Here is a 17543-nt window from a genome sequence, read left to right on the forward strand (position 1 = left end):
TTTGGGAATTGTGAGGGCGGGATTTGGGAATTGTGAGGGAGGAATTTGGGAATTCTGTGGGCAGAATTTGGGAATTATGAGGGCAGAATTTTGGAATTCTGAGGGTGGGATTTGGGAATTCTGAGGGCAGAATTTGGGAATTGTGAGGGAGGAATTTGGGAATTCTGAGGGCGGGATTTGGGAATTGGTGAGGGCAGAAATTTTGCTGGAAAAGGCTCAGAAACCCCCCCCCCCCCCCCCCCAGAATTTGGGAATTGTGAGGGCAGGATTTGGGAATTTTGAGGGCGGGATTTTCCCTGGAATCTTTCAGGATTTGGGAATTGTGAGTACAGAATTTTCCCCTGAAAATTCCATAAATCCCAGGATTTGGGATTGCTGAGTAAAAGCCAAATTTCCCCCTCTTTTTTTCCCTGATCCTGGAAAACTTCTCCATGCAAGTTCTGGGAATTCCCAGGGATCCTTGGGGTGGAACCAGAGATTTTTCCCTTTAATTCCTTTATTTTTCCTTTCATTCCTTCATTTTTCCCACTATTTTTATCCCCAAAATGGGATCAAAGCTCTGCTTTGTTTGGATTCAACCCGAAAGCATCAAAATGACCCAAAACGGGGCTGTGAGCATTAAAAAATTCCCAAATTTCTGGATGGAAAAAGGGAAAAATCAGGAGAAATCGGGATCTAAGGGGGTGGGGCTTATGGAAGGGGCGTGGCCAAATGAAAGTGGGCGTGATAATTGTTACCATGGAGACGTCATTACGTTGTGGGTGGGGTCGAGAGGGCGGAAATGGCGGCTCTGGGGGCGCGGCCAAGGTGAGGGCGTGACCAAAATTGGGCGGGATCTGCAAAAGTGGCAGAAGGGGCGTGGTCAGGGCGGGGGCGTGGTCACAGCATGGCGGGAAGGGCGTCCCCTCATGAAAGGGGCGTGGCCAAGCGCAGAGGCGGGAAGGGCGTCCCCTCATGAAAGGGGCGTGGCCTCCTGTGGGCGCGGTGGGAGGGGCGTGGCCAGGGCTGGGCGTGACCACAACGGCGGCAGCGCGGGGGGGGCCGGGGGGGGTGTTTCTGTGGCCGCCGGCTCGGCGCGGCTCCTGTCGCGATTTGTCGCGCCCTGTCGCGCTGTGTCGCGCCGGGCCCGCGGCTCCAGGCCCGCCCATGGAGGCCGCGCCGCGGTTGATGCCCGGGGTGGCCCTGCCGGGGTCTCTTCCGCCAGCACCTCCCCCCGCTGCCGCCGCCAGCAGCGGGGACCCGCCGCCCTCAGGGCCGCCCTCAGGGCCGGCAGCGGGGCCACCGCAGCACGACGCCGGCGATGTCCTGCAGCAGATCATGGCCATCACCGACCAGAGCTTGGATGAGGCCCAGGCCAGGTACGGCGAGGGGACAGCGGCCACGGGGACCGGGGACACCGGCACGGCCGTGACTCAGCGCGGGGCCACCGCGGGGACACCGAGGGGACACTGAGGGGACGCTGAGGGAGGGGTTTGAGGAGGAAACTTCCCCGCTATTCGCGGCTTTCCCGCTCCGTTCAGGGCCCCGCGTCCCGGCTGATGCTCCCGTGCGTTCTTCCCGCTCTGGGGGCAATTTACGGGCATTTGCCCCATTCCCACAGGGTTTTGTCCCATTACTGGGTGCTTTTACCCCATTCCCGGAGGTTTTGCCCCGTTCCCAGCAGCTTTGCCCCATTGCCGGGGGCCATTTCCATTGGTTTAGTCCCATTTCCAGTGGGTTTTGCCCTGTTCCCACTATTTTTGCCCCATTTCCAGCTGCTTTTCCCCCATTCCGAGTGGGTTTTTGCCATTTCCGCTGAATTTTCCCCATTCCCTATAGTTTTGTCCCATTCCCAGTGAGGTTTTTCCCCCAATCCTGGGGGTTTTCCCCCATTCCCAGTGGTTTTTTTCTCCATTTCTAGTGGATTTTCTCCAGTTCCCATCAAGTTTGTTCCCATTCCCAGCTGGTTCTGCCCCATTCTCAGTGGGATTTTCCCCATTCTTGGGGATTTTACCCCATTCCCTGTAGGATTTCTCCAATTCCTGGGGTTTTGCCCCATTCCCAGTGGGGTCAGGCAGGACAATCCCAGGCAGAACTGCTGGGAATAGTGAAAACCCCTCGGAAATGTGGAAAAAAAAAACCCCAGGAATGGGACAAAAATCACAGGGCATGTGGGAAACCCCCACTGGGAATGGGGGAAAACTCATTGGAACTGGGGAAAACCCAAGAGAATGGGGAAAATCCGGCTGAGGATGATGGGGCAAAACTGCTGAAGAAGAGGAAAAAAAACCCGGGAATGGGAAAAAAATCCACTAGGAATGAGAGAAAACCCTCAGGAATGGGGGAAATCCCACTGAGAATGGGGGAAAATCCCAGGAATGGGAAAAACCCCACTGGGAATGAGGGAAAATCTCCAGGAATGGGGGAAATCCCACTGGGAATTGGAAAAACCCCACTGGAAATGGGGCAAAAAACTCCAGAAATGGGAAAAGTGGAGCTGTTTGGGGCCTGGGCGGGATAATTTGGAATAAACCCTCCATCCACCCCCAGGAATTCCTGAATTTTTGGGAAAACCGGCGCTGGGAATGAGCAGAATCCCAGGATTTTGGCGGGTTCTGAGTTCCTTCATTAACTGAGGGTAATTAACGCCTCATTAGCTGCTGCTCCGGGAGGGAAAGGCCTCAAATCTTACAAAAATAGGGCTTTTTTGGGGGTGTTTTCCCTCATTCCCGCGGCTTTTGGGGAGCTGGGAGTGGTCGCTATTCGCGGCGCTGATAAAAGTCCCTTTTTTTCCTTATCTCGCCCCAAAATTTGGCCCCTTTTGGGTGCGGCAGCCCCAAATTCCGGCTGTTTCCGTGGATTATTCGCAATTTCAGGAGGAGTTTTCCCTCAAAATTTGGAACTAGAGTAATTTTTTGGGTTATTCTTGGGACGGAATTGTCAATTTTCCCTCCAAAATTCCCTTTTTGGCCTTTGTTTTGGGCATTCCCCACATGCAGCTCCTGTAGGGATTCCTTAAATTTGGGTTTCATGGAATACTGAGGAGAATGTGGGGATATTCGGGATAATTTTGAGTTTGTCGGGAGTTTTAATTCCCACAAATTGAGGAATGAGCTTTTTTTAACCCATATCCTTTCAGTATTAACCCAAACCCCCAATCTGCTTCCCAGTTTTCCAACGTTTTTCATGGAAAATCCACCTTTTTTCACCCCCTGGCTGCGAAGTTTGTTGGATTTGAGGCATCTCTACCCATTAATTAGGGATTAATTATTCATTTCCTATTAAATATGCAAATTTCGGGGGGGTTCCCAAGCCCTTGGAAAGTCCCAAATTGGGAATTTTTAAGATCCAAGCTCCCAGTTTGGAGCGGGAAGTGGACCCGGCAGGGAGGAGCTGGGCGGGACTTAATAATGAATAATTAATTACTAAATAATTATTAATTACTTAATTAACCGGCGCTGCCTTCGGGGACCTAAATCGGAGGTTTTAGCCCCAAAATGGGGGGGTTTTGGTGAGATTTTTTCCTCACATTCCCGTTTTTTTTGAGGACAATGGGATCGGAGCCGCCTTTGTTCTCCGGACGCGGCTCCGGGTTTTGGGGTTTTTTTCTTCCCGCCCTTTTTTTTTTTAATGCAAAATCCCGAATTTTTGGGACAAAACCCGCGAGGTTCTGAGGGAAAAATTCCAAGGATTTGAGGGGAAATCCCAGGATTTGGGGCGGGGCTGATGGGGAGCCCGGATTGGGGAGGTCCGCAGGGCGGGAAAATCGGGATTTGCTGGGAAAACGAGAGAAAAGTGGATTTTTATGGCTTTTCTGAGGGGAAAAAGGGCTCAAAAGCAGGGGAAAAAAAGGTACTTTGAGGGGATTTCCACAGAGGATTTTTCGCGGTGGAATTTCAGCCTGAAGCCCCTGGAAAACAGGGGAATTTTGGGAATATATATTAAAAAAATCCATGGAATTCACCTATAAATAGATTTTTCTGACTGGAAAAAGGGCTCAAAAGCAGCAGAAAAAGAGATTTTTGTCGTGGATTTTGCATCCAGTGGATTTCCCCCGATGTTTTTTGTGTAATTTATCCCCAAAATTCTGGAAAATTGCAAATTTTCCTTACATAAATATGAGATTAATAAAAAAAAAAAACCAAAATTCGCATTTTTTTTCCCAGGATTTTCCTCAGTCACCTGCTCTTCCCATGACGTGACCCCAATTTGGTTTTTTTCCATGTTTTTTGCAGGAAACACGCCCTGAACTGCCACAGGATGAAGCCGGCCCTGTTCAGCGTCCTCTGTGAAATCAAGGAAAAAACAGGTCTGGATTCCTCTTTTTTATTCCAATTTTTCCCTTAAATCCCACTTTTTCTCCTCAATTACCCCTCCATTCCACTTTATCCCCATTTTCCTTCACAGATTCTCCATTAAAAGTTTTTTCTTTTTAAAAAGAATTTTTAGGTTGAAATTTGAGTTTTTTGGATTTTTTTTTTACGGGAGAAAACGGAAATTTGGGGGTTGTTTTATGGGGAAATTCCAGGATTTGGGAGCTTTTTTAGGAAATTCCCAATTTTTTCTCTACCAATCCAGAAATTTCCAGATTTTTCCCAGAAAAATGAGAAAAAAATCAGGAAACTCCATATTTTTTCTTTCATTTCTCCTCATTTCTTTCATTATTTTCCCCCTCTCTCTCTACTTTTACTGAACAGGGACACCTGCATGAAATGAGAAAATCTCAAATTTTCTTGCCAAAACCACTGTTAATGACACATCCTCTTTTTCCCTCCGTTTTCCCTCATTTTCTTTCCTATTTCCCTTAATTTTTCCCCGTTTTTTCCTAATTTCCCCTGATTCCCCCCCCATTTTCCCTCATTTTTTTCCCATCTTCCCCCCTTCCCCCCTTTTCTTCCCCATTTTCCCCTCAATTTTCCCCATTTTCCCCCTTCCCCATTTCCCCTCATTTTTTTCTGTTTCTTCCTCATTTTCCCCCTCATTTTTTCCTCTTCTTTCCCCATTTTTCCCATTTTCCTGATTTTCCCCCCATTTCCCCTCATTTTCCCTTCAGTTTTCCCCTCATTTTCTTCCCAATTTTCCCCCATTTCCCCTAATTTTTTCCCCTTTACCCCCTCATTTTCCCCCAATTTCCCCTCATTTTTTCCTCATTTCCTCCCCATTTCCCTTCATTTTTCCCCCTTGTTTTTCCCATTTTTTCCTCATTTCCTCCCCATTTCCCCTCATGCTTTCCCCTCACATTTTCCCCTCATGTTTTCCCCTTTTTCCCCTCATGTTTTCCCCTCACGTTTTCCCATTTTTCCCCTCATGTTTTCCCCATTTTCCCCTCATTTCCTCCCCATTTCCCCTCATGTTTTCCCCTCATGTTTTCCCCGTTTTCCCCCTCATCTTTTCCCCGTTTTCCCCTCATGTTTTCCCATTTTCCCCTCATGTTTTTCCCGTTTTCCCCTCATGTTTTCCCCTCATTTCCTCCCCATTTCCCCTCATGTTTTCCCCTCATGTTTTCCCTCATTTTCCCCGTTTTCCCATTTTTCCCCTCATGTTTTCCCCATTTTCCCCTCATTTCCTCCCCATTTCCCCTCATGTTTTCCCCTCATGTTTTCCCCGTTTTCTCCCTCATCTTTTCCCCGTTTTCCCCTCACGTTTTCCCATTTTTCCCCTCATGTTTTCCCCGTTTTCCCCTCATTTCCTTCCCATTTCCCCTCATGTTTTTCCCTCATGTTTTTCCCGTTTTCCCCTCATGTTTTCCCCTCATTTCCTCCCCATTTCCCCTCATGTTTTCCCCTCATGTTTTCCCTCATTTTCCCCGTTTTCCCCTCATGTTTTCCCCTCATCTTTTCCTCTTTTTCCCCTCATGTTTTCCCTCATTTTCCCCTCATGTTTTCCCCTCATGTTTTCCCCTCATGTTTTCCCCTCATGTTTTCCCCTCATGTTTTCCCCTCATGTTTTCCCTCATGTTTTCCCTCATTTTCCCCTCATGTTTTCCCCTCATGTTTTCCCCTCATGTTTTCCCCTCATGTTTTCCCCTCATGTTTTCCCTCATGTTTTCCCTCACGTTTTCCCTCATTTTCCCCGTTTTCCCCTCAGCCCTGACGGTGCGGGCCCCTCCGGAGGAGGAGCCTCCTGACGCGCAGCTGCTGCGCCTGGACAACATGCTGAGGGCTGAGGGCGTGGCCGCCGCTCCCCGCCAAAAACCCCAAAAAACGGCACAAGAACCCTCAAAAACGGCACAGGAACCCCCCAGAACGGCACAGGAACCCCCCGAAATCCCAGAGGAACCCGCAAAGATGGCAGAGGAAGCCGGAAAACTGGGAGAAGGAGCCGGGAATGTGGGTGTGGAGGCCGGGGCGGAGCACTCGGATTACCGGGCCAAGCTGGCCCAGATCCGGCACATCTTCCACGCCGAGCTGGACAAGTACGAGCAGGTGATCCCAGAGGGGAAATTTGGGGTTTTTTTGGGGGGGATTTTGGGGGAAATTTGTTTTTTTTTTATTGGGTTTTGGTGGGGGGTTTGGGGAAGGGGGTGCGGGGTTTGGTGGTGGGGAGTTAAAGGGGGATTGAAGGGGAAATTAAAGGGAAATGAAAGGGGATTAAGGGGGAAATGAAAGGAGATTAAGGAAAGAATTAAGGGGATTAAAGGAAAAGATAAACGGGATAAAGAGGAAGATCTAAGGGAATTAAAGGAAAAATCTGAGGAAATTAAAGGGGAAATGAAAGGGGAAATGAAGGGGGATTAAGGGGGAAATGAAAGCGGATTAAGAGGGAAATGAAAGGAGATTAAGGAAAAATTAAGGGGATTAAAGGAAAAGATAAACGGGATTAAGCGGAAGATCCAAGGAAATGAAAGGGGAAATGAAAGGGGGATTAAGGGGGGAATTAAAGGGAAAAATTAAAGGAGATTAAGGAAAAAATTAAGGGGATAAAAGGAAAAAATAAACAGGATTAAGAGGAAGAGCCAAGGGAATTAAAGGAAAAATGAAAGGGGATTAAAGGAAAAATCCAAGGGAATTTAAGGAAAAAAAATTCAAGAGAATTTTGGGGTCTTTTTGGGGGTTTTGGTGGTGGGAGGGGTTGGGAGTTTGGGCTTTGATGGAGTTTGGTGGTTGGGAGTTAACAGGGATTAAAGGGGAAAATAAAGGGAAAATTAAATGAGATTAAGAGGAAAATCCAGAGGAATTAAAGGAAAAATTCAACGGAATGAAAGAAAAAATTAAAGGGGATTAAGGGAAAAATCCCCCATTTTCCCCCCTAAATCCCTCATCTTTTCCCCATTTCCCCACCCATTTTCCCCCCATTTTAAACCCATTTCCCACCATTTTCTCCCCATATTTTTCCCATTTTTTCCCTTGCATTTTCCCCCCCATATTTTCCACCATTTTTCCCAATTTTCCCCCATTTCCTCCCCCATTTCCCTCCTAAATCCCCCATTTTCCCCCATCTCCTCCCATTTTTCTCCATTTCCCCCATTTTCCCCCATTCCCCCATTTTTCCCCCTTAATTTCCCAATTATTCCCCATTTCCCCCATTTTCCCCCATTCCCCCATTTTTCCCCATTTCCCCCCCATTTCCCCATTTTGCCCTCTAAATCCCCCATTTCCCCCACCCATTTCCCCCTAAATTTCCCATTTTTCCCCCATTTTCCCCCCATTTCCCCCAAATTTCCCATTTTCCCCCTAAATTTCCCATTTTTCCCCATTTCCCCCCCATTTTCCCACCATTTCCCCCCTAAATCCCCCATTTTCCCCAATTTCCCCCCATTTCCCCCCATTCCCCCCCATTTTCCCCCCTAAATTTCCCAATTTTTTCCCATTTTCCCCCTTTTTTCCCATTTTCCCCCCATTTTTTCCCATTTTCCCCCATTTTTTCCCATTTTTCCCAATTTTTTCCCATTTTCCCCCCTTTTTCCCCCATTTTTTCCCAATTTTTTCCCATTTTCCCCCATTTTTTCCCATTTTCCCCCATTTTTTCCCATTTTCCCCCATTTTTTCCCATTTTCCCCCCCTTTTCCCCCATTTTTTCCCAATTTTTTCCCATTTTCCCCCATTTTTTCCCATTTTCCCCCATTTTTTCCCATTTTCCCCCATTTTTTCCCATTTTCCCCCCATTTTCCAGGCGTGCTCCGAGTTCACGGCCCACGTGCTGTCGCTGCTGCGGGAGCAGAGCCGCACGCGCCCGATCGGCGCCCGCGAGATGCAGAGCATGGTGGGCACCATCCAGGGCAAGTTCAGCTCCATCCAGCTGCAGCTCAAGCAGAGCACCTGCGAGGCCCTCATGGTGCTCAGGTCCCGCTTCCTCGACGCCAGGTGAGCCAATTTTGGGGGAAAAATCCGGAGTTTTGGTCAAAAATGTGGAGATTTTTGGTGGGCGTCAACCATGGTAAGATCGGATCAAGCAGAGCTCCTGGGAGGCCCTCATGGTGCTCAGGTCCAGGTTTGGCCACACCAGGTGAGGGAATTCTGGGAAAAAGTTCCTCCAATGGTGAAGTTTTGGTGGAAAAATGTGGAGATTTGGGGGAAAAATCCGGAGTTTTGGTGAAAAATTTGGATTTTTTTGGTGGACATCAACCATGGTAAGCTCAGCTCAAGCAGAGCCCCTGTGAGGCCCTCACGGTGCTCAGGTCCAGGTTCTCCACACCAGGTGAGGGAATTTTGGGAGAAAAATCCTCCAATTATGGGGTTTTGGGGGAAAAATTTGGATTTTTGGTGGAAAAATGTGAATTTTTGGTGGAAAAATGTGAATATTTTTGGGTTGGTGTCATCCATGTCAAGCTCAGCTCAAGCAGAGCCCCTGTGAGGCCCTCATGGTGCTCAGGTCCAGGTTCTCCACACCAGGTGAGGGAATTTTGGGGAAAAGTTCATCCAAAAGTAGAAAAATGTGGATTTTTGGTAAAAATGTGACATTTTGATGGAAAAATTTGGATTTTTTGGTGGACATCAACCATGGTAAGCTCAGCTCAAGCAGAGCTCCTGCGAGGCCCTCACGGTGCTCAGGTCCAGGTTCTCCACACCAGGTGAGGGAATTTTGGGAGAAAAATCCTCCAATTATGGGGTTTTGGGGGAAAAATTTGGATTTTTGAAGGAAAATGTGAATTTTTGGTGGAAAAATGTGGATTTCTTTGGTGGGTGTCGTCCATGTCAAGCTGAGCTCAAGCCGAGCTCCTGTGAGGCCCTCATGGCCCTCAGGTCCAGGTTCCTCCACACCAGGTGAGCAAATTTTGGGAGAAAAATCCTCAAATTATGGGGTTTTGGTGGAAAAATGTGGAATTTTGGTGGAAAAATGTGAATTTTTGGTGAAAAATGTGAATATTTTTGGGTTGGTGTCATCCATGTCAAGCTCAGCTCAAGCAGAGCCCCTGCGAGGCCCTCATGGTGCTCAGGTCCAGGTTCTCCACACCAGGTGAGGGAATTTTGGGAGAAAAATCCTCAAATTATGGGGTTTTGGGGGAAAAATTTGGATTTTTGAAGGAAAATGTGAATTTTTGGTGGAAAAATGTGAATATTTTTGGGTTGGTGTCATCCATGTCAAGCTCAGCTCAAGCAGAGCCCCTGCGAGGCCCTCATGGTGCTCAGGTCCAGGTTCTCCACACCAGGTGAGGGAATTTTGGGGAAAAGTTCATCCAAAAGTAGAAAAATGTGGATTTTTGGTAAAAATGTGACATTTTGATGGAAAAATTTGGATTTTTTGGTGGACATCATCCATGGTAAGCTCAGCTCAAGCAGAGCCCCTGTGAGGCCCTCACGGTGCTCAGGTCCAGGTTCCTCCACACCAGGTGAGGGAATTTTGGGAGAAAAATCCTCCAATTATGGGGTTTTGGGGGAAAAATTTGGATTTTTGAAGGAAAAATGTGAATTTTTGATGAAAAAATGTGGATTTCTTTGGTGGGTGTCGTCCATGTCAAGCTGAGCTCAAGCCGAGCTCCTGGGAGGCCCTCATGGCCCTCAGGTCCAGGTTCCTCCACACCAGGTGAGCAAATTTTGGGAGAAAAATCCTCAAATTATGGGGTTTTGGTGGAAAAATGTGGAATTTTGGTGGAAAAATGTGAATTTTTGGTGAAAAATGTGAATATTTTTGGGTTGGTGTCATCCATGTCAAGCTCAGCTCAAGCAGAGCCCCTGTGAGGCCCTCACGGTGCTCAGGTCCAGGTTCTCCACACCAGGTGAGGGAATTCTGGGGAAAAGTCCATCCAAAAGTAGAAAAATGTGGATTTTTGGTAAAAAATGTGGAGTTTTGATGGAAAAATTTGGATTTTTTGGTGGACATCATCCATGGTAAGATTGGATCAAGCCGAGCTCCTGTGAGGCCCTCACGGTGCTCAGGTCCAGGTTCCTCCACACCAGGTGAGGGAATTTTGGGAGAAAAATCCTGAAATTATGGGGTTTTGGGGGAAAAATTTGGATTTTTGATGAATATTTGAAATTAACCCCCAATATTTTGATTTTTCCCCCCGTTTCCAGGCGCAGGCGCCGCAATTTCAGCCGCGCGGCCACCGAGGCCCTCAATGAATATTTCTGAATTCATTTCTTAATTAATTAACCCCCAATAATTGGATTTATTTCCCAATAATTGGATATATTTTGCAATAATTTGATTTATTTCACCCAATAATTTATTTCCCAGTAATTTGATTTATTTCACCCAATAAATGGATTTATTTCACCAATAATTGGATTTATTTCACCAATAATTGGATTTATTTCACCAATAATTGGATTTATTTCACCAATAATTGGATTTTTTCCCCATTGAACCCCCAATAATTGGATTTTTTCCCAATATTTTGATTTTTTCTCCATGTTCAGGCGCAGGCGCCGCAATTTCAGCCGCGCGGCCACCGAGGCCCTCAATGAATATTTCTGAATTCATTGATTAATGAATTAACCCAAATACATGGATTTATTTCTCAATAATTGGATTTATTTCCCAATAATTTGATTTATTTCACCCAATAATTTATTTCCCAATAATTTGATTTATTTCACCCAATAATTTGATTTATTTCCCAATAATTTGATTAATTTCCCAATAAATGGATTTATTTCACCAATAATTTGATTTATTTCACCCAATAATTGGATTTTTTCCCAATAAATGGATTTATTTCACCCAATAATTGGATTTATTTCCCAATAAATGGATTTATTTCACCAATAATTGGATTTTTTCCCATTTAACCCCCAATATTTTCTATTTTCCCCCCGTTTCCAGGCGCAGGCGCCGCAATTTCAGCCGCGCGGCCACCGAGGCCCTCAATGAATATTTCTACTCCCACCTGAGCTGCCCCTACCCCAGCGAGGCGGCCAAGGAGGAGCTGGCGCGGAGGGGCGGCCTCAGCGTCTGCCAGGTGAGGGGATCCTGGGATTTTGGGGGAAATTCACGGGATTTGGGGGAAATTCCTGGGATTTTGGGAAAATTCATGGGATTTGGGGGAAATTCACGGGATTTTGGGGGAAATTCCTGGGTTTTTTTGGGCAAATTCCCAGGATTTTGGGGAGAAATCCTGGGATTTTGGGGGAAATTCCCAGGATTTTGGGCAAATTCCCAGGATTTTGGGCAAATTCACGGGATTTTGGGGGAAATTCATGGAATTTTGGGGGGAAATCCTGAGATTTTGGGGGCAAATTCACAAGATTTTGGGGGAAATTCCTGGGGTTTTTTGGGCAAATTCCCAGGATTTTGGGAAAATTTGTGGAATTTGAGGGGAAATTCCTGCGATTTTGGGAAAATTCCTGGGATTTTGGGCAAATTCACCGGATTTGGGGTGAAATCCTGGGAGTTTGGGGAAAATTCACGAGATTTTGGGCAAATTCACGGGATTTTGGGGGAAATTCATGGAATTTTGGGAAAATTGATGGGATTTGGGGGGAAATCCTGGGATTTTGGGGGCAAATTCACAAGATTTTGGGGGAAATTCCTGGGTTCTTTTGGGCAAATTCCCAGGATTTTGGGGGAAATTGATGGAATTTTGGGGAAATTCCTCAAGAGTTTGGGAAAATTCCTGGGATTTGGGGGAGAATTCCTGGGATTTTGGGGGAAATTCCTGGGTATTTTGGGCAAATTCCCAGGATTTTGGGGCGAATTCACCAGATCTGGGGGAAATTCCTCAGAGTTTGAGAAAATTCCTGGGATTTGGGGGAAATTCCTGGGTTGTTTTGGGCAAATTCCCAGGATTTTGGGAAAATTCCTGGGATTTGGGGAAATTCACGGGATTTTGGGGGAAATTCATGGAATTTTGGGGGAAATCCTGGGATTTTGGGGGCAAATTCACAAGATTTTGGGGGAAATTCCTGGGTTCTTTTGGGCAAATTCCCAGGATTTTGGGGGAAATTCCTCAAGAGTTTGGGAAAATTCCTGGGATTTGGGGGAGAATTCCTGGGTATTTTGGGGCGAATTCACCGGATCTGGGGGAAATTCCTCAGAGTTTGAGAAAATTCCTGGGATTTGGGGCAAATTCCTGGGTTGTTTTGGGCAAATTCCCAGGATTTTGGGAAAATTCATGGAATTTTGGGGAGAAATCCTGGGATTTTGGGGAAAATTCCCAGGATTTTGGGGCAAATTCCTGGGATTTTGGGAAAATTGATGGAATTTTGGGGCAAAATTTCAGGGATTTTGGGAAAATTTGGAGGAATCCACATTTGGAGGAAATTCCTCTGATTTTGGGAAAATTCATGGAATTTTGGGGCAAATTCCTGGGATTTGGGGAGAATTCACCGGATTTGGGAAAATTCCCAGGATTTTGGGAAAATCCATCAGATTTGGGGGAAAATCCAGAGAGTTTGGGAAAATTCCCGGGATTTTGGGGCCATTCCCATCAGTTGGCTGCAAATTCCCCGAATTTGTACCAATTTTACCCCTAACAAAAAAAGTTTGGATTTTATTTTTAATTTCCCCATTTCCCTCAGCCCATTTTCCAAATTCTGCAGGAAAAATCCCATTTTAACCCAGGAAAACCCCATTTTAACCCCCAAAAAAATCCCATTTTAACCCAGGAAAACCCCATTTTAACCCCAAAAAATCCCATTTTAACCCAGGAAAACCCCATTTTAACCCCAAAAAAATCCCATTTTAACCCAGGAAAACCCCATTTTAACCCCAAAAAATCCCATTTTAACCCCCCAAAAAAGCCATTTGAACCCCAAAAATCCCCATTTTCTCCCCCAAAATCCCCATTTTCCCCCATTTTCTCCCCATTTTGGGGTTTTTCCCCTCCCAGGTCTCCAACTGGTTCGGGAACAAGCGCATCCGCTACAAGAAGAACATGGGGCGGTTCCAGGAGGAGGCCCAGGCCTACGGGGGCAGCCGGGGCCCCGCCCCCTGCTCCGGTGGGCGGGGCTAAATCTCAATTAACACCGGGTTAATTAATGAGCTGCGGGGAGCAATGGGGAGTGGCTATTGCTCGTTAATTTGGGGTTTTTTGGGTTTATTTTGGGTTTATTTGGGTTCGTTTGGGCTCCCAGGGCTCCTCCCCCTGCTCAGGTGGGCGGGGCCAAATCTCAATTAACACCGGGTTAATTAATGAGCTGCTGGGAGCAATGGGGAGTGGCTATGGCTCTTTAATTTGGGGTTTATTTGGATTAATTTGGATTTTTTTGGGGGTTCATTTGGGCTCCCAGGGCTCCTCCCCCTGCTCAGGTGGGCGGGGCCAAATCTTAATTAACCCAGAGATAATTAATGAGCTGCTATTGCTCTTTAATTTGGGTTATTTGGGGTTTATTTCTGGTTGCTTTGGGAGTTTATTTGGGGTTTATTTGGGGTTTTTTTGGTTCATTTTGGCTCCCAGGGCTCCTCCCCCGGCTCAGGTGGGCGGGGCCAAACCCCAATTAACCCAGAGATAATTAATGAGCTGCATTTCCTCTTTAATTTCAGTTATTTTGGGTTTATTTTGGGTTTATTTGGGTTCATTTTGGCTTCCAGGGCTCCTCCTCCCTTTCCTCCCCTGCTCAGGTGGGCGGGGCTAAATCTTAATTAACACTGGGTTAATTAATGAGCTGCTGGGAGCAATGGGGAGTTGGTATTGCTCGTTATTTTGGGGTTTTTTGGGTTAATTTGGGTTTATTTTGGGTTCATTTGGGCTCCCAGGGCTCCTCCCCCTGCTCAGGTGGGCGGGGCCAAGCCCCAATTAACACTGGGCTAATTAATGAGCTGCTATTGCTCTTTAATTTGGGTTATTTGGGGGTTTTTTTGGTTTATTTTGTGGTTATTTGGGTTCATTTGGGCTCCCAGGGCTCCTCCTCCCTTTCCTCCCCTGGCTCAGGTGGGCGGGGCCAAATCTTAATTAACCCAGAGATAATTAATGAGCTGCTATTGCTCTTTAATAACACTGGGTTAATTAATGAGCTGCTGGGAGTGCTGGGGAGTTGGTATTGATCTTTATTTTGGGTTTATTTGGGTTTATTTTGGGTTAATTTTGGGGTTTTTGGGGTTCATTTTGGCTCCCAGGGCTCCTCCCTTTTCTCCCCCTGCTCAGATGGGCGGGGCTAAATCTTAATTAACACTGGGCTAATTAATGAGCTGCTGGGAGTGCTGGGGGAATTGGGATTGCGCTTTAATTTGGGTTATTTTGGGGTTTTTTGGTGGTTTTTTTGTTTATTTGGGTTTATTTTGGGTTTATTTGGGCTCCCAGGGCTCCTCCCCCTGCTCAGGTGGGCGGGGCTAAATCTTAATTAACCCAGAGATAATTAATGAGTTGCTATTGCTCTTTAATTTGGGTTATTTGGGGTTTATTTTGGATTTATGTCAGGGTTTTTTTGGTTGATTTTTTGTTTATTTGGGTTTTTTTGGGTTTATTTGGGTTCATTTGGGCTCCCAGGGCTCCTCCCCCTGCTCAGGTGGGCGGGGCCAAATCTTAATTAACCCAGAGATAATTAATGAGCTGCTATTGCTCTTTAATTTGGGGTATTTTGGGGTTTTTTTGGTTTATTTTGTGGTTATTTGGGTTCATTTGGGCTTCCAGGGCTCCTCCCCCTGCTCAGGTGGGCGGGGCCAAATCTTAATTAACCCAGAGATAATTAATGAGCTGCTATTGCTCTTTAATTTGGGGTATTTTGGGTTTATTTCAGGGGGTATTTTTGGTTTATTTGGGGTTTATTTTTGATTTATTTGGGGTTATTTGGGTTCGTTTTGGCTCTCAGGGCTCCTCCCCCTGCTCAGGTGGGCGGGGCTAAACCCCAATTAACCCTGGGCTAATTAATGAGCTGCTATTGCTCTTTAATTGGGTTATTTTGGGTTTATGTGGGAATTTTTTTTTGTTTATTTGGGTTTCTTTTGGGGGTTTTTTGGGTTATTTTGGGTTTATTTTTGATTTGTTTTTGATTTATTTGGGTTCGTTTGGGCTCCCAGGGCTCCTCCCCCAGCTCAGGTGGGCGGGGCCAAGCCCCAATTAACCCAGGGCTAATTAATGAGCTGCTATTCTGGTTTAATTTGGGTCATTTTGGGTCCATTTTTGGTGTTTTTCAGCCTCCTCGGGGTCCCTGAAGATGAAGAATTCTGGGGATCCTTTCCTGAGCCTGGAGCCCCTGGGCCCCTTCCAGAGCCCTCCCAGTGTGCAGGTGAGGAAATGGGGAAAAATGGGGAAAATGGGGGAAAATCCAAATTTCTGTTATGGAAAATGGGACAAAATCCAAATTTCTGTTATGGAAAATGGGGAAAAATCCAAATTTCTGTTATGGAAAATGAGGAAAAATGGGAAAAAAATCCAAATTTCTGCACTGAAAATGAGGAAAAATGGGAAAAAATTCCCACTAAAATCCTCATTATTAACCCCATAATTCCCCTATTTTCACTTGAAATTCCCATTAAAATTCCCATTAAAATTCCCATTATTTAACCCATAATTCCCCTATTTTCACATAGAATTCCCATTCAAATTCCCATTCAAATTCCCTTTATTTCTTCCCCAATTCTCCAATCCTTTACTGCCATGCAAACTCTGACTGGGCCATTCCCATTTCAGAGCTTTTTGCCCATTTTTGCCCATTTTTGCCCCATTTCCAGGTGGGTTTCCTGCAGCAGCCGGGGAGCCTGGAGCCCCTCCTGGGCCGTTCTTTGTTCTCCACGCAGCCCCTCGAGGTCAGTGGGGATTTCATTCCTAAATATTCTCCAGAAATTCCATTTTTTTAAATTTATTTTTTTAAATTTTGAATTAATTTTAATTTTTTATCATTTTTTATTTTGATTTTTTTTTTCTTTCTTCCAATATAGCTGGTGTTGGGATGGGGGGAAAAGCTGGAAAATCTTTAGAGTTTTTAGCATATTTAATATTATTTGCTATTTAATATATAATTATAATACAGATAAATTATATTTGCATACAAATTATTATATAAATTTAATGAGATTTAAATATAAAGTATTATATTTTACATAGTATATGTAATATATATTATATATGGTATATTATATATGGTATATTATATATTGTATATTATATATTATATATGGTATATTATATATGGTATATTATATATGGTATATCATATATTATATATGGTATGTTATATATTATAATTTAATGTTATATAATAATAAGATTCTAAAATATTATAGATTTTATTTTTTTATCATTATGAATATTTCTTTTCTTCTTTATTAATTTAAAATGGATGCATTAACTCTTTAATTATTCATTAATTTCATTAATTAATAATGTTTTCCCCTCAGGCCAATGGCAGCTGGCCGGACGCCGCCACCCCCTCGTCCATCACCGACCCGGGCAGCGACGCCTCCAATTAAAGAATTCAAACTTCTTTAATTTTTAATTCAAGGACCTTTTTGAGAGGACAGAGGTCAATTAACGCTAATTAATCCCGGGCCGATAGAATGATTGACTTCCAATTAATGAATTACCTCAGAACGAGCCAATAGATTGTGATGGCAGCCACACCTCTACCTCTCAATTATTTATAACTTCACTTCGCCTCAGAAAATTCCATTTTTTTAAGGAAAAACTTTGGATTTTACACAAAGAACCTGAAGAAGAAGGGGAAAAAAAAACCTCTTGGCGTTTTTCTCCAGTTTTACAGTGGAAAAAAATGGATTTATTTTATTTTTTGTCTGTTTTTTTACGCTGGGATTTTGGTTCTAGGTGAGTTAAACCCCTCCTATTGTAATTGGATGTTCTCTGTATTGGAATTTTCTATAGGGAATTTCTGTAGGAAATTCTATAGAGAATTCTATAGGAAATTTTTCTTAATTAATTGAGTGAATTAATGGAAAAGTCGCTTCACCAAACTTCTCACTGGACGTCGCTCGCAGGCCGGACCTTCCACTGGTGTCATTCCAAGGGATTTCATATCGGGAAATTCCACAGCGTCACTTTTTCTGATGGAAAAAGTGCAAAAATAAAATGAAAAACCCCAAATTTAGCACAAAATGGCCAAACCACGGGATTTCCCCATGGGAATTCGAGGGGGTTTGTGCCGTTCTGGTGCTGTTCTCAGAGTCCGCCCCTTTCAGGTGAGATTTCATCCAAGAAAATAAATTTCCAAAGCCTTTTTTTTTTCCTTTTTTTTTCCCCATTTTCTCCTGATTTTTTTTCTCTCACGTTTGGGCTCTGTGGGTGCGATGTT

The 17543-nt window shown here is 44.9% G+C and overlaps 1 protein-coding gene across 3 annotated transcripts; it reads left to right on the forward strand.

Annotated features, from left to right (window-relative positions):
- Positions 1-1095: 1095 nt before the first annotated feature.
- Positions 1096-17468, forward strand: LOC136569996 (pre-B-cell leukemia transcription factor 1-like). Of its 3 annotated transcripts, none has more exons than XM_066570402.1 (9): positions 1096-1358; positions 4215-4288; positions 6067-6404; positions 8092-8282; positions 11185-11320; positions 13190-13298; positions 15433-15524; positions 15970-16044; positions 16636-17468. In XM_066570402.1, the coding sequence occupies exons 1-9, from the start codon at positions 1147-1149 to the stop codon at positions 16705-16707; spliced, it is 1299 nt and encodes a 432-aa protein (XP_066426499.1). In that variant the 5' UTR covers positions 1096-1146; the 3' UTR covers positions 16708-17468. The 3 variants fall into 3 exon arrangements, with proteins under 3 accessions (XP_066426499.1, XP_066426497.1, XP_066426498.1); XM_066570400.1 differs by having other exon boundaries at positions 1322-1358; positions 5033-6404; XM_066570401.1 differs by lacking the exon at positions 1096-1358 and having other exon boundaries at positions 4677-6404.
- Positions 17469-17543: the final 75 nt, after the last annotated feature.

Source organism: Molothrus aeneus, unplaced genomic scaffold, assembly GCF_037042795.1.
Source record: "Molothrus aeneus isolate 106 unplaced genomic scaffold, BPBGC_Maene_1.0 scaffold_30, whole genome shotgun sequence".
Lineage (NCBI taxonomy): Eukaryota > Metazoa > Chordata > Aves > Passeriformes > Icteridae > Molothrus > Molothrus aeneus.

Bases quoted from the DNA above. Each gene is read 5' to 3' on its own strand.
- LOC136569996 (XM_066570400.1), top strand. From the start codon at position 5,343: ATGTTTTCCCCGTTTTCCCCCTCATCTTTTCCCCGTTTTCCCCTCATG. The intron at 6,405-8,091 runs GTGATCCCAGAG...CCCATTTTCCAG, and splicing joins AGCTGGACAAGTACGAGCAG to GCGTGCTCCGAGTTCACGGC. The intron at 13,299-15,432 runs GTGGGCGGGGCT...GGTGTTTTTCAG, and splicing joins GGGCCCCGCCCCCTGCTCCG to CCTCCTCGGGGTCCCTGAAG.